Raw genomic sequence first — 11,872 nt, 5'->3', positions numbered from 1 at the left:
GTTGGCAACAGCTTGACGTGGAGACATTTTAGCTGTGTTGGAAGGAAGTGCACCCAGAAACCCAGAAGAGAGTTCTCAGGTAGTGTTGTGGTGGTAGGAGGGTGGCAGAGCTCAGACTGCTGCTTTGGAAGGGTCCGTGTCCTGCTGTTAGGGGTTAAGAGTGTGAGTGGCAGTGAGAAGGGTGGCCTGGAGCAGGAGAACACAGGAAGTCAAGGTGGTGCTTTGTGGAAGGCAGAAGTGTGAGAGGGGTTCCCACAGCCATACATCCAGGATGATGCTGCTTAGGAAGAAAACTGTGACGAATGGGGGAATTCTTCTATTAGGATGGTCAAGAAACAGGCAAAGGTATGAATGAGAGACTCGTGGCACTGTCCAGCCGTATCTTCTGTCTCTTGAGTCACAGGAGCCAGTGTGGTGACCTTCAGGAATCTTCAGGTCCAGTCGATGTACACTGGAAAAGGGGAGCATTTTTTTAGGGAGGAGAAATGACCCAGGAGGAATGAGCTTTTAATGTTGTTGCCGGTGGCCCAGTCAGGATTACCTGGAAGAGCCCAGTCCATTTCGGCCTCCGTCCCTTAGATAGCCCGAGGTGATTCACATATGCCCATTCTCCAGGTTTTAAGGATACAGTAGAGATGGTGTACAGACTGTAGGAGGGTTTTGAGAAGCTGGAGTCTACATACTTCCTGATGAGGTTCTTAAGAATATTAACACAGAGTTTAGAAGGGACAGGGGTAGGTTTGAGCTAAGGGTGGAAACATGAATGCAGTAAGAGCCCTTCTGTATAGAATGGAACAGGGGCTGAGCAGAGGAGGTTTGCAGCACAAATTCCTGAGTTTGGAAAGGGCTAATGGGCAAGAGCTCTGTTCAGTCTCAATGAAGGTAGATGGAAAATAAAACTGGTTAGGCTATCTTACAGGAGGTGATTAGACTTTTTTGTTTGTTTGTTTCTATTTATTTGTTATGATTTATGTTATAGGCTCAAAACCCCAAAATATGCTGTACTTATTATAACTTGTTCCTTCCTGTAAAGCTTGGGTAAATCATTCAGTTAAGTTGCAACCTTGTAACATACCCCCATGCAACCCCCTCCCTGTCTCCCTGGTTCCTGTAACTGCTTGTTCCACCTCCCTGGTTGCTGTACCAATAAACCAAATTACCTTTTGTGGAGGCCCTGACCCCCTCCCCTTGCAGCTTGCTGCTTTATAACTTTCTGATGCCTCTGGCTTGGGGCACACTTTCCTGGGCTTCTTTCTGGGACAGTGTTGCCACTGAGCTCAGCTAATAAAGCAATGTTTTTAATTTTTGCAGTCCATGGTTTTTCTGCCCAAATCAATTTAGTTATATAAAATGATCCCTTTCACCATAGAGAGTTTGTGCCTCTGCCTAATATAGCTTGATCCTTCTTTTTTGTCCTTTTTATTCCCTTCTGCCTCTCCTTTCGTCCTTATCTATAAAATCTTTATTTCTGTTTCATCTTCCATTCTTTTTGTTTTCTATTCCTTCCCTTCCTCTTCCCCATCCCTTGTTCTCCTTCCCGTTTAACATTATATTCCTATTTCCCAGTATCTATTTTATATCTATTTTAATTCATATTTACACTTTTGATATCTCACACAAGTGAAACAATGTGATAGTTAAACATGTGTGTCCAATATATTTACCTTAAGTGTATGGTCTCAAGGTGCATCCATTTACCTAACAGCATCTCCAGTTCATCCTTGTTTATGACAGAGTAGGATTCCATTGTAGAAAAACTGGCCAATTCTGGCCATTTTCAGACTCAGGGAAAGAGAACAAGAAGCAATCCCTCTCTGTGAATCAACCCCATGCACAGACCACTGGCGGGGGTGCGCCTGATGCCAGCCCTTTATGGTGTGTGGGAGGACAAACAAGAAGAGTTACACACTCCTTGTGTCCCTGCCCCAGAAATGATCAGCTGATCATTTCTGAAACACAGGCTGCGGTCATAGCTATTGAGATAAAATACAATTTAATGCTTGCAAGTTTAGTGTTTCAATGATTTTGCAGTTAAATCTGGTAGTCTGATCATCTGTTTGGAGGATAACAACACACAATGTGGCACCTATGGGGAATCTCCTTCTGAAGGTGGTAGCCATTGTTAATTCCCTATTATCTTCTCTCGAAATCCTGTATCACTTTCATTCTTATGTTTGGTTGGTTTTTATTGTGTTCGTTTCACTTGATTTTATTATATCCGATGGCATGGGCAGCTAATTCAAAAATAAAGAGTTGTATTATGGTAGCCATTTTGGATTTATTATTGTCTTGTTTGGATATCTTTTATTGCCTTATTATTTTATTTCTATTGGTCCTGTTCTGTTTTCTTCTGTTTGAGTTTGACTATGTCTGAAGGTACTTGTAGCTATTTTGAGGCAACAAGAGGCATTATGGTAACAATTGTTAATTTCATATTGTTTTGAAGTCTGATGTCACACTGGTTTGTTTTGATTGGCTTTATTCTGTTTTAATTTGCTTGTCTTTATTCTCTTTAAAGAAAACAATACAAAACAAAAAACTTCCCATTTCTTCATATATTCATCCATTGAAAGGCATTTGGACCATTTCCGAACATTTAGCTATTACAAACTGTGCCAGTAGAAACATGGAAGTGCACCTATTGCTCTGATGTGATTTCAGTTCTTTTGGGAAGCTATCAAGAAAGGGAAGAGCTACTGTTATGATCAGGGTTCCCAAAGAAATAGATTTAACACAGGACACATAATTTGTAAGATCATTTTATAATATTCACTTAAAGAGTCAAATACAAAAGAGTGCGGAAGACCTGTCCACACACGAGTGCCCCCAAAAAACCAGCAAAGGCACACATACAATGGGAATATCCCACATCAGTCCAAGCAAAGTCCTACAGGCCATAACAATCTCCTACATGAGTCTAGCTGAAGACCATGAGTCCATGTCAATGTCCTCCACAAGTCCAACTGGAGTCCTAGAGCCCATAACAATGATGCATGCAAGTCTTTTTCCATTGATCTGCACTGAGACGGACCATAGGTCAGTGATGGTAGCTACAAAGTCTGCTCCAGTGGGTTGAAGGATCTGTGCCAGTAGGCTGAAGGGTCTGCACTGGAGCCAGGAAGCTGTGCTCAAAGGAAGGACTAGACTCCCCTCAAAGGAAGTGCAGCCATGCTCAGTGAAAGCATGGAACTGAGCTCCTCCAATGATGAGAATAGCAAAGTTCAGGTCAGGAAAGCCATGTGACAAGCTTCTCCAGAAGAATTAACAGGACAATTCTCCTTTTCATGCTGGAGGAAACAATCCTCAGGTGGGCATTCCACATTCAGAGCATGCTGATTCAGTTGAGCAGGGTGTTACAAGTCGATCATTAGTTAAACAACCACAGTTAGGTCAAATCAACTTCTAGTTATAATGTTCTGAGGAATCTTGTCACTGATTTCCACAGTAGGTGTACCAGTCTACACTTCCACTTAAGGGTGGAGAAGTGTTCCTTTATGCCCACAGCCCTGCCAGCATCTGTGACTGCTTGATTTCTTGATACTAGTCATTCTTTCTGGAGATGCAACTTCAGTGTTGTTTTACTTTGCATCTCTTGAATGATCAGTGATGTGGGACATTTTCTCACGTATTCGTTTGTCATTAGTACTTCCTCATCTGACAAGTGTCTTCATATGAGATTATTATTTTTGGTTTGGGCCTTTAAACTTGGAGTGTCCAGCTTCCTTGGGATGGGCTGGATGTTTGAGATTACATTTTGGTCTTTTGTTTTGCCATTTTGCTATATTTCCGTGTTTCAAGTGTTGTTCCAAGGCTTTCCCTGGGAGTGTTGGAAATCCTCTGCTATGCCCTCGGCTCCTGGGATTAAATGGAGGTTGCTAGCATGGTCCAGTCAGACCCCTCGGACCCTCTCCATCCTCGTCCAGTGTTCCAAGAAGCTGAGCAGGCATCTAACCACTGTGGATCCAAAGCTCTCCCAGACAAGGACCAATGCCCTGGAACTCACTTCACGTGCCCTCAACTCCCCTGATTGAAGGAGATTGCTGGGCGTTATCTAGTCAGGCCACAAAACCTTCCAAACCTAGTCTAGTGTGGCTGGAAGCTGGGCAGGTCCTTGACCATTGGGATCAATGATCTTAAACTCTCCCAGGGCTCAGGAGAGCAGGAACTCAACCCAGCTGGCAGCTGAGTTCCTTAGATTGAAAAGAAAGTCATTGAGCATGGCACAGGCAGGTCTGAAACCTGCTGAGCCTGGCCTAATGTGACTTGAAGCTGGGCAGGTCCTTGAGCACTGGGAGTGATGATCTTAAACTCTCTCACAGTGTCTAGCTTCTTGGGCTTTTTTTTTTTATATTTGAGATATTAGCCCTTTAGTGAGAAACAGCTAGCAAAAATTTATTCCCAATCTGTGGGTTGTCTTTGCACTCTGTGGATGGTTTCTTTGGCAGTGTAAAAGCTTTTAAATTATCAGGTGATCCCAGTTGTTGATTCTTTGTGATATTGTGTGTGCAGTTGAGGATTTATTCATAAAGCCTTTGCTTACACCAGTGTGTTCAAGAGTTCTATGCTGAAATCCAGTCCATGTTTCAACCCATTAAGTGTCTCTGTTTTACTAGTTAGATGCTTGACCCATTTTGATTTTAGTGTAGCATGTGATGGGAGATACAGGTCTGGGTTTACTCTTTGCAATGTGGAAAACCAGGTTTTACAGCACTATATCTCAAAGAGGCTATCTTTCTGTGAAAGCATTTGGGGCTATTGTTAAAGGTAAGGTAGCTAAGTGTTGGAGTTGTTTCTGCATCTTCTAATCTGCCTCATTGATCCTTGGGTCTGTTTTCTTGCCATTACCTTGCTCTTTATGTCACTCTCACTTTGTAGTACTGTGAAGTCAGGGACTGTGATGGCCCTGCCTTGCCATTGCTGCCCAGGATTGCCTTGGCTATTGTGGGTCTTTCTGGCTCCAGATGAACTTGAAGATTGTTTTCTCTAGTTCTGTGAGGGATGCTGTTGGTATTTTGATTGCAGTTGCATTAAAACTGTTTAAAAACTTTGGAAGTTTCCCCTTTTTTTCACTATATTGGTTCTCCCCACTGAAGAACAAGGGATATCATTCCACTGTCTGATACCCTCTTGTTCTTTGGGGAGCACTGTAGTTTTTACTGTAATGTTCTTTTATTTTCTTCTTCAGGTTGATTTCTAAGTATGTATGCATGTGTTTTATTTTATTTTTTTGAAATAGGTTCTCACCATGCAGTGCAGGCTGGCCTTGAAATCGCTTATGTAACCAAGACTGGTCTCAAAAACACGGTGATCCTCCTGCCTCTCCTTCCCATATGCTGGGATTACAGGTTTGCACCAGCATACTGGCAAGTATTTCATTTTACATTTTTAATGCTATTGTGAAAATGTCTTTTCCCTAATTTTTCACAGTCCATTTGTTGTTTATGTGGAGGATAGGTATTGATCTTTTGAGTGTTGGCTACCTATGCAGCTACGCTACTTAATTTGTTTATTTAATCTAGAAGTCTTGGAGAAGTTTTTGGGCTTTTCTATGTAGAGCATCATACCATCCCCAAAGAATGATATTTGAACTTTTTCCTTTCTGCTTCTTATTCCTTTTCTTTTATTTCTTTCTTCCTTTCTTTTTTTCTTTTGTCTCATGGCTCTGGCTAAAGTTTCTGGAAATATATTGAGTAAGAGTGGTGACAGTGGACATCCTTGTCTTTTTCCTGATCTTAGAGTGAAAGCTTACAGTTTTGTTCCATTTAGTATGATATCTGTTGGTTTTTCATAGATGACACTTATTAGGTTGAGATAAGCAAAATCTATTCCAATTTTCTGCAACGTTTTCTTTTTCTTCATTACGAATGGGTGTTGGACTTCGTTAAGTAATTTTTCTGCATCTATTGAGATGGTCAAGTGGTTTGGGGCATGGCGATGGTAATGTACCACATGATGTTTATTGCTATCTTGAACCATCCCTGCTTCTCTGGGATGGATCCCACTTGATTATAGTGTGTGATCTTCTTGATGATTTGCTGCATTCTGCTGGCAGTGACTTAGTGAGGATTTTTGTGTCTATGAGGAAGCAAGTGATCATATGATTACATTTTATCCCACCAGCATGGTATGTCTACTGAAGAGTTTGAGACTGAGTCCTGAGGACCATTTGAGTTTCTAAAGCATAGTCAGAGGACACTGGTATAGAAATTCGTCTGCAAGTCTTTCAACTGCATGCTGAATGTGTTCCTTCTAATCATCTGTAAATGTCGATGAAAGGATGCTAATTTTTTTTCTATTTTACTGCATTTGAAAGTGCTAAGCAGTTGAAGGTATCACATGGTCAAGTAGCAGGGTTATTTCCTAAGACAAATTTATCTTCCCATGACCTCTGTTGTATTTCTATGTAATATTGAGGAATATTGGTGCCATTTTTATTTATGGCTGGGGTATCTCCTTGCAGATTTATGAGATTTAAGGTATTAGAAAAAATTTCACTACCATTTGTGCTAGTCATGACATGAAAGAAAAGATTTATTAGTTCACACTAAGGCTTTTAGGAGAAAGACTGTGTTTTTCTAATGCTTCCATAACATTTTTTTTGTTTGGAGGAGAAGCAACGGTACTGTGAAGCTTTGATTATCTGCTACCTCCTTTATATGAAAAAGAGAAAATGAGCTGAAGAAGGAAATTTTTCAGTTACACTCCACAGCCTTTAACGTAGGACGAGAGATCTTTGTTTTGACACTCTTTTCTCCATCCCATCCTGCAAAGAGAAATGAAACAAAGAGTTTCCTCATTACAACACACATACTTCAAATCTGTATCAGTGACAAAACATACTCTCAAGAAATAAGTAGCTAGACTCAAGTACTACTGTTTACTGAATGGAAAAGGCATATACAGTATTTTGTTCTTCTCCAAACTCAGAGCGCAGCGCAACAAGCTGCACAGAAATGGTGGCTTGTGTACCTTCCACCCTTAACTTGTTCTGGAAATACTTTCAGTAAATGTCATGGAAATAGTGGAAGGTGGAAAATTTTAAATCTCCAAAACCCACTAAAATAAATGGTGGAGTAAAAGCATAGGAGTCTGAGTCACTTCAGGTAGATGGATTTTTCCTGGATAATGGGAATACATTTTGTCACCAAATTCCAAGTTTTAGCTCAAAGACACTTTGGTCTTTGGAATCTTCTCTCACTGCATATGCTGATATTAGGTAAAAGCCTTTCCCCTCTAACACTCAATCAGTCATACCATGCTCTAATGCCTTGTGGGTCCTTCACAACCCTCTTCGCACAAGCCACAGACTTAGAGATGTCATCATGCATCAAATCTGAAAGAGAAACAGTGGGGAATGAAAACTGACATAGGAGTTTCATTTGAAATTTAGATCCAGCTAGTCAAGGCTTAGGATGGTTCATCTACCCCTTTTGACATGAAATTAAGCATTTTGTTCTCTTTAAGGAAAGCCATTGGGAACTCTGGAATTCTTAATGATTGCAACAGAAGGTTAACCTTGGAACAATACACTGTTTAAAGAAATGCCTGGTTATGTTTTCCTTGGGTATTCTACTATGGATTATTCATCCTAAAAAAAAAAAATAAGAGATCGTGAATTTGATTCCTGGTTAAAAAAAATATTCTCTAAAAAAATTAGAAGAAAGACACTCAAGCATATATGCACAAAGCTGCTCATAGCAATTTACAAAAGAGAAAATTAGAAAAAATCTAAGTGCTTTTCAGTAAAAATCTAATAAAAAGCGACGGAGTATACATACAGTAGAATTGTATTCACCATTTATATTAAAAATGCAGATTTGCATTTGGTGATATGGAAATAATTTTGTGTGATACTTATGCAACCTACAAAGCCAAATATATAATTACTTAATTTCTTACATGCTTGTGTGTATACACATGTACATGACATAATTTACTTGCCTGTACATCATTCATGTACATTCTGAACGAACATATGCATACAGTTAAAAGGGATGTGAATCCCTCAGTAGGAAGAATGTCATTGTTAGTTTGGTTTTTCTTTTTTTGCTTGTATATTTCAGTTTTTCTTTAGTGACTATATGTTTATGTAGTACAAAGTATTTAGAAATAAATTAACCAGATTGAAAAGAGTATTCGAAAATCAATCTCGTCTCATGGCACATTTAACATTTAACCATTTGGTAAGACCACATTTTAGATATTTATGTTCCATTGTATGTAATAAAGAATCCACATGAATTTCTACTTCATTATCAGTTCAGGAGTCTATTATTTCATACTTTGGCATTCTATAAGTTCTATGTGATCTCTTATAAAACACAACACAAAACGAAAGAAAAACATGAGTTTATAAATTAATTGGGACTAATTATTAATAAAATAATAAATTAATAAACAATGTTAAAAACATGAGTTCATAAATTAATTCGTTAAGTGTTGTGATGTTCCAAGATCCCTAGTACTTTTTACTTTTTGATATGCAAATCAAAATATTAAGAAAATCCAATCTTGTTCTAATTTACAATAAAATCTTCCAGCAAATAAATATATATGTGGAGAAGAACAGCTGGTCTGATAATAAGTTCTCTTAAAAGTGGGCACACATTTCACTGTTACACTAAAAACTAAAAACGTTACATGGGATGTGATAAAAAAATTGTATATTTCAATAAAAGTATTATGACCGTGAAAGACACAGAGCCATCAGCTTCTCAAACTACTCTCCCTGTTTGAACACAGTTGATCTATCCCTCTTGCCAGTTTCTGAAGCAGTTCTGCAGGTTCTGTTTCATGAGTGTCTTCAGTGCTCGCTGTCACAGCGGCCTCAGTGTCCCAGATTGATTCAGATTGCTGACTCCCGTGGCTCTTTTGACTTTGCAGAAGAGGCCCAGGTGGAATGGTGCCAGCTCTGGTGAGTAGGTGGCTGAGGACACACCCTAAGGGGTTACAGGCCTGCTTCTCCACTACATGGCGCTCCACAGCGGCAGGCCCTGTTTGGTGATGACACTGGAAAAGAAACTCATAAAACAGACTTCCAGAACTGCTTCAAAAGGTGACGAGAATAATGCTACTCTCTGTCAGAGAGAGGGAGAGTATTTTAAGGACAATTAACGGCAATGTGCATTTTACTCTAATAAAAACTTTTAGTTAACCATGCAAAATATATTTTGATCACCATGGCTATTCAGATTATTTCATAACAAAAGAAGAAACAATCATAAAGGACCCCACAACCATTTGTTAAATATCCCTAAGTATATAACACAACTATCACTGGTCTGGATAAAAATCTCAGTATAGCAACTGATATTAAATTAATAATATCACAAACTTGCATCTAAAAAGAGCAATTTTTTTGTGCTATACATTGGAGTGTTGGTTGGTTTGTGGTTTCCAGTGCTAGAAGTGAAATTTAGGAAACCAGACATGCTAAGAAGTTTGTCTACCGTGTGCAAATTTCCCCAACCCGTGATTCTTGCCGCAAAATTTGATGGAGAAAGCAGTTCCTTTCTAGCAGTTGAGTTGTGGTTTCCTTAGGAGCCAGAAGAATCCTTCCAGATTGTCCTTTGCACTGAATCTCTATTGTCTGTGCTAGAGGGGTCCTGGCCGACACTCTAGCACACTCCTGTCTTACCTTTGCAGGATACGTGGCAACCATTAACAGCATTGGGGGTTTTGCCATCGTTGCACCAATAGTGGCTGTTAATCTGGAATATCCCATAGTCAGTGCTTTTGTCTCCAGGATTGTAGTTTGTAACTCGTGTGTTGTAACTACTCTCCGCCTTGGCCAAGCACATCCCTGCGGAGGAAATATTTGAAATAATGAGTAATAATACGAAATGATTTACACTGTATACCAAAGTCAGATCTTTACATCTGATTCTATTTGTTTCAGAGAGGACCTCATCATGTTGTTCAGAGTTGATTTGATGTCCTTCAGTAGCCCACCCTTGACTCAAAATCATGGCAGTTCTCCTGTCTCAGTCTCCTGAGTTCTGGGATTGCAGGTCTGTGCTACCATGGTGGCTCTTTTTAACTAACACTATGTTACCAGACACTTACTCTATAATTTTCTTTTTTAAATAAAAAATTTCATTTTGTACCATGAATCACTTGTACTTGCCATGCAGGTGCTTATGCTGCTGACCTGTGCCCCCGGCCCTAGAGATATTTATTTTAGAAGTCCAAGCATATACTGTATTTAAACTACAAAGTATTTTGCACTTGAGTGTTTTTCTTGCTGTCGTGTCCCAGGGTACGCCCATACTGCCCAGGCTGGTCTCTTGGGTTGCAAGGATCCTCTTTCTCAGCCTCCTGAGTAGCTGGGAGCACAGGTGTGAACCACTCTGCTCAGCCCAATACTGTGGTTTAAAGGTTCTCTCAGAGAATCTCTTCCATGAGACATCTCAGATTGGACGCTCATGAAGCAAGATGTAGCCCTTTAAAAACATGGAAATGCCTGCGTCGCCATTGCTGTCACCTTTGGCCTGCTCTCATTGCTCTGTCGATATTCAATGTGGAGTGCAAACATCAGCACAGATGTTGAGGGGATTTAGTAAATGTATAGCACATGTAAGCTCACAGATAAGTGGGTATTACTAGAAAAAACAAAATTTTTCCAAGAGGTACACATTTGCCTGTAAGTCCTAAATTTAACTAAATTTAGACATCAAGATTCTTGAGAGCAAGCCTCAGAGAGCAGAATGGACTATTACGTAACTTCATCTGGGTCCATCCATCCATTCTTCCATTTACTACCTTATTTGTTTAAGTGCAGCTATTGACTGGGAAATGTTTCAATAGTCTGAAAACCAAGAGATCACACTGACAAATATGCAGCAAACTTTAGGAGCTTCTCTTGATGGCACAGCATGAATGGTGTGGAGGAAAATGAAAAATAGACAATGCAGTGAGACCGACAGGAAAACTCATCTTGCTAAACTGCAGAGACCCCTCATATAAACGATTACTGGGGAGAAATGCATTCTTATTCTCCTCTTACAAGTTCACATTAAGTTTCTAAAATCCTGTTGTTACAAACCCTGTATCAGGATAAAGAATGTAAAGAAAGCTTCCACATCACTCTGTCCTCTACAACCCAGGTTTCACACCGGTCTATCTAAGTACATCTTTTCCTCTGGCTTCTCAGGCCATTGAATCTGGAGCAACAGGCAAATCTAGTAGCCCTAGAAAAGTCCAGCAGATGGGGTGAACATACAACATGGAGAATATTTCCTCTCATGGCAACATTCCTTCTCCTGATAACTCTGATTCTAAAGCAGCAAATCATGCTTAAATGTTGTAATATTGAACACTGCAAGAAAATAGCAGTCTCTTCCCATGAAACCCCTTTGACCATTCTTTTCTCTTGGAATGTGTGTGGAGGTAGGGAGAGCAGACTTACAGTTTGCCAGGCTGATTCCATGGTAGCCAGCCATTCCTTTTTCTTTCAGAGCTTTGGCCAGCTCACATCTTTTGTAGATCTTTCCCTTGACGGTCCCGCACAAGAGGACAAGGCCCAGAAGAAGCAGAGCCTTCATGATGACTGGAAGCACAGGCCACTAGGATGGCCAGGAGAAGTGGAGCCAGTATTTAAAGTCTTTTAACTTCCTCCTTCCTCTATTTTTTTAGGGCTACCCTTTATGATTGGTATGCAAAGCAGGAGATAATTAGATTTACCTCATTCAAAAGCATTTTGTGAAACATTTTGTTGCTGTAAGAATTAATCTGTGGAGTCTCAGAAAGCCTACTATTTTTTTAAGCCTCTGATCAGCAGGTAGCTTTCCTTTTATCCACATTTGCATTTGCCAGGAATCCCATTTGCATTTAGTTGCTGACCAGTTTCCTTCTCCTACTAGTGTAATTGGTC

The 11,872-nt window shown here is 40.0% G+C and overlaps 1 protein-coding gene across 1 annotated transcript; it reads right to left on the bottom strand.

The window, feature by feature from the left end:
- Window positions 1-6,523: 6,523 nt before the first annotated feature.
- LOC100731677 (lysozyme C) lies at window positions 6,524-11,555 on the bottom strand. Its single transcript, XM_003476093.3, has 4 exons — window positions 11,408-11,555; window positions 9,638-9,802; window positions 7,255-7,333; window positions 6,524-6,763 (listed from the first exon to the last, which is right to left on the bottom strand). The coding sequence occupies exons 1-4, from the start codon at window positions 11,541-11,543 to the stop codon at window positions 6,697-6,699; spliced, it is 447 nt and encodes a 148-aa protein (XP_003476141.1). The 5' UTR covers window positions 11,544-11,555; the 3' UTR covers window positions 6,524-6,696.
- Between the last annotated feature and the right edge of the window lie 317 nt (window positions 11,556-11,872).

Source organism: Cavia porcellus, unplaced genomic scaffold, assembly GCF_034190915.1.
Source record: "Cavia porcellus strain 051 isolate PalLab524CR breed Dunkin Hartley unplaced genomic scaffold, mCavPor4.1 scaffold_8, whole genome shotgun sequence".
Lineage (NCBI taxonomy): Eukaryota > Metazoa > Chordata > Mammalia > Rodentia > Caviidae > Cavia > Cavia porcellus.
Note: the sequence above shows the minus strand (reverse complement) of the source record. Positions and strands in the feature narration are given on the sequence as shown.

Coding starts and splice junctions, on each gene's coding strand:
- LOC100731677 (XM_003476093.3), bottom strand. CDS start 11,543: ATGAAGGCTCTGCTTCTTCTGGGCCTTGTCCTCTTGTGCGGGACCGTC. Junction 9,803..11,407: donor TGGAATCAGCCTGGCAAACT/GTAAGTCTGCTC, acceptor TTTCCTCCGCAG/GGATGTGCTTGGCCAAGGCG. Junction 7,334..9,637: donor TTGCCACGTATCCTGCAAAG/GTAAGACAGGAG, acceptor TTTCTCTTTCAG/ATTTGATGCATGATGACATC.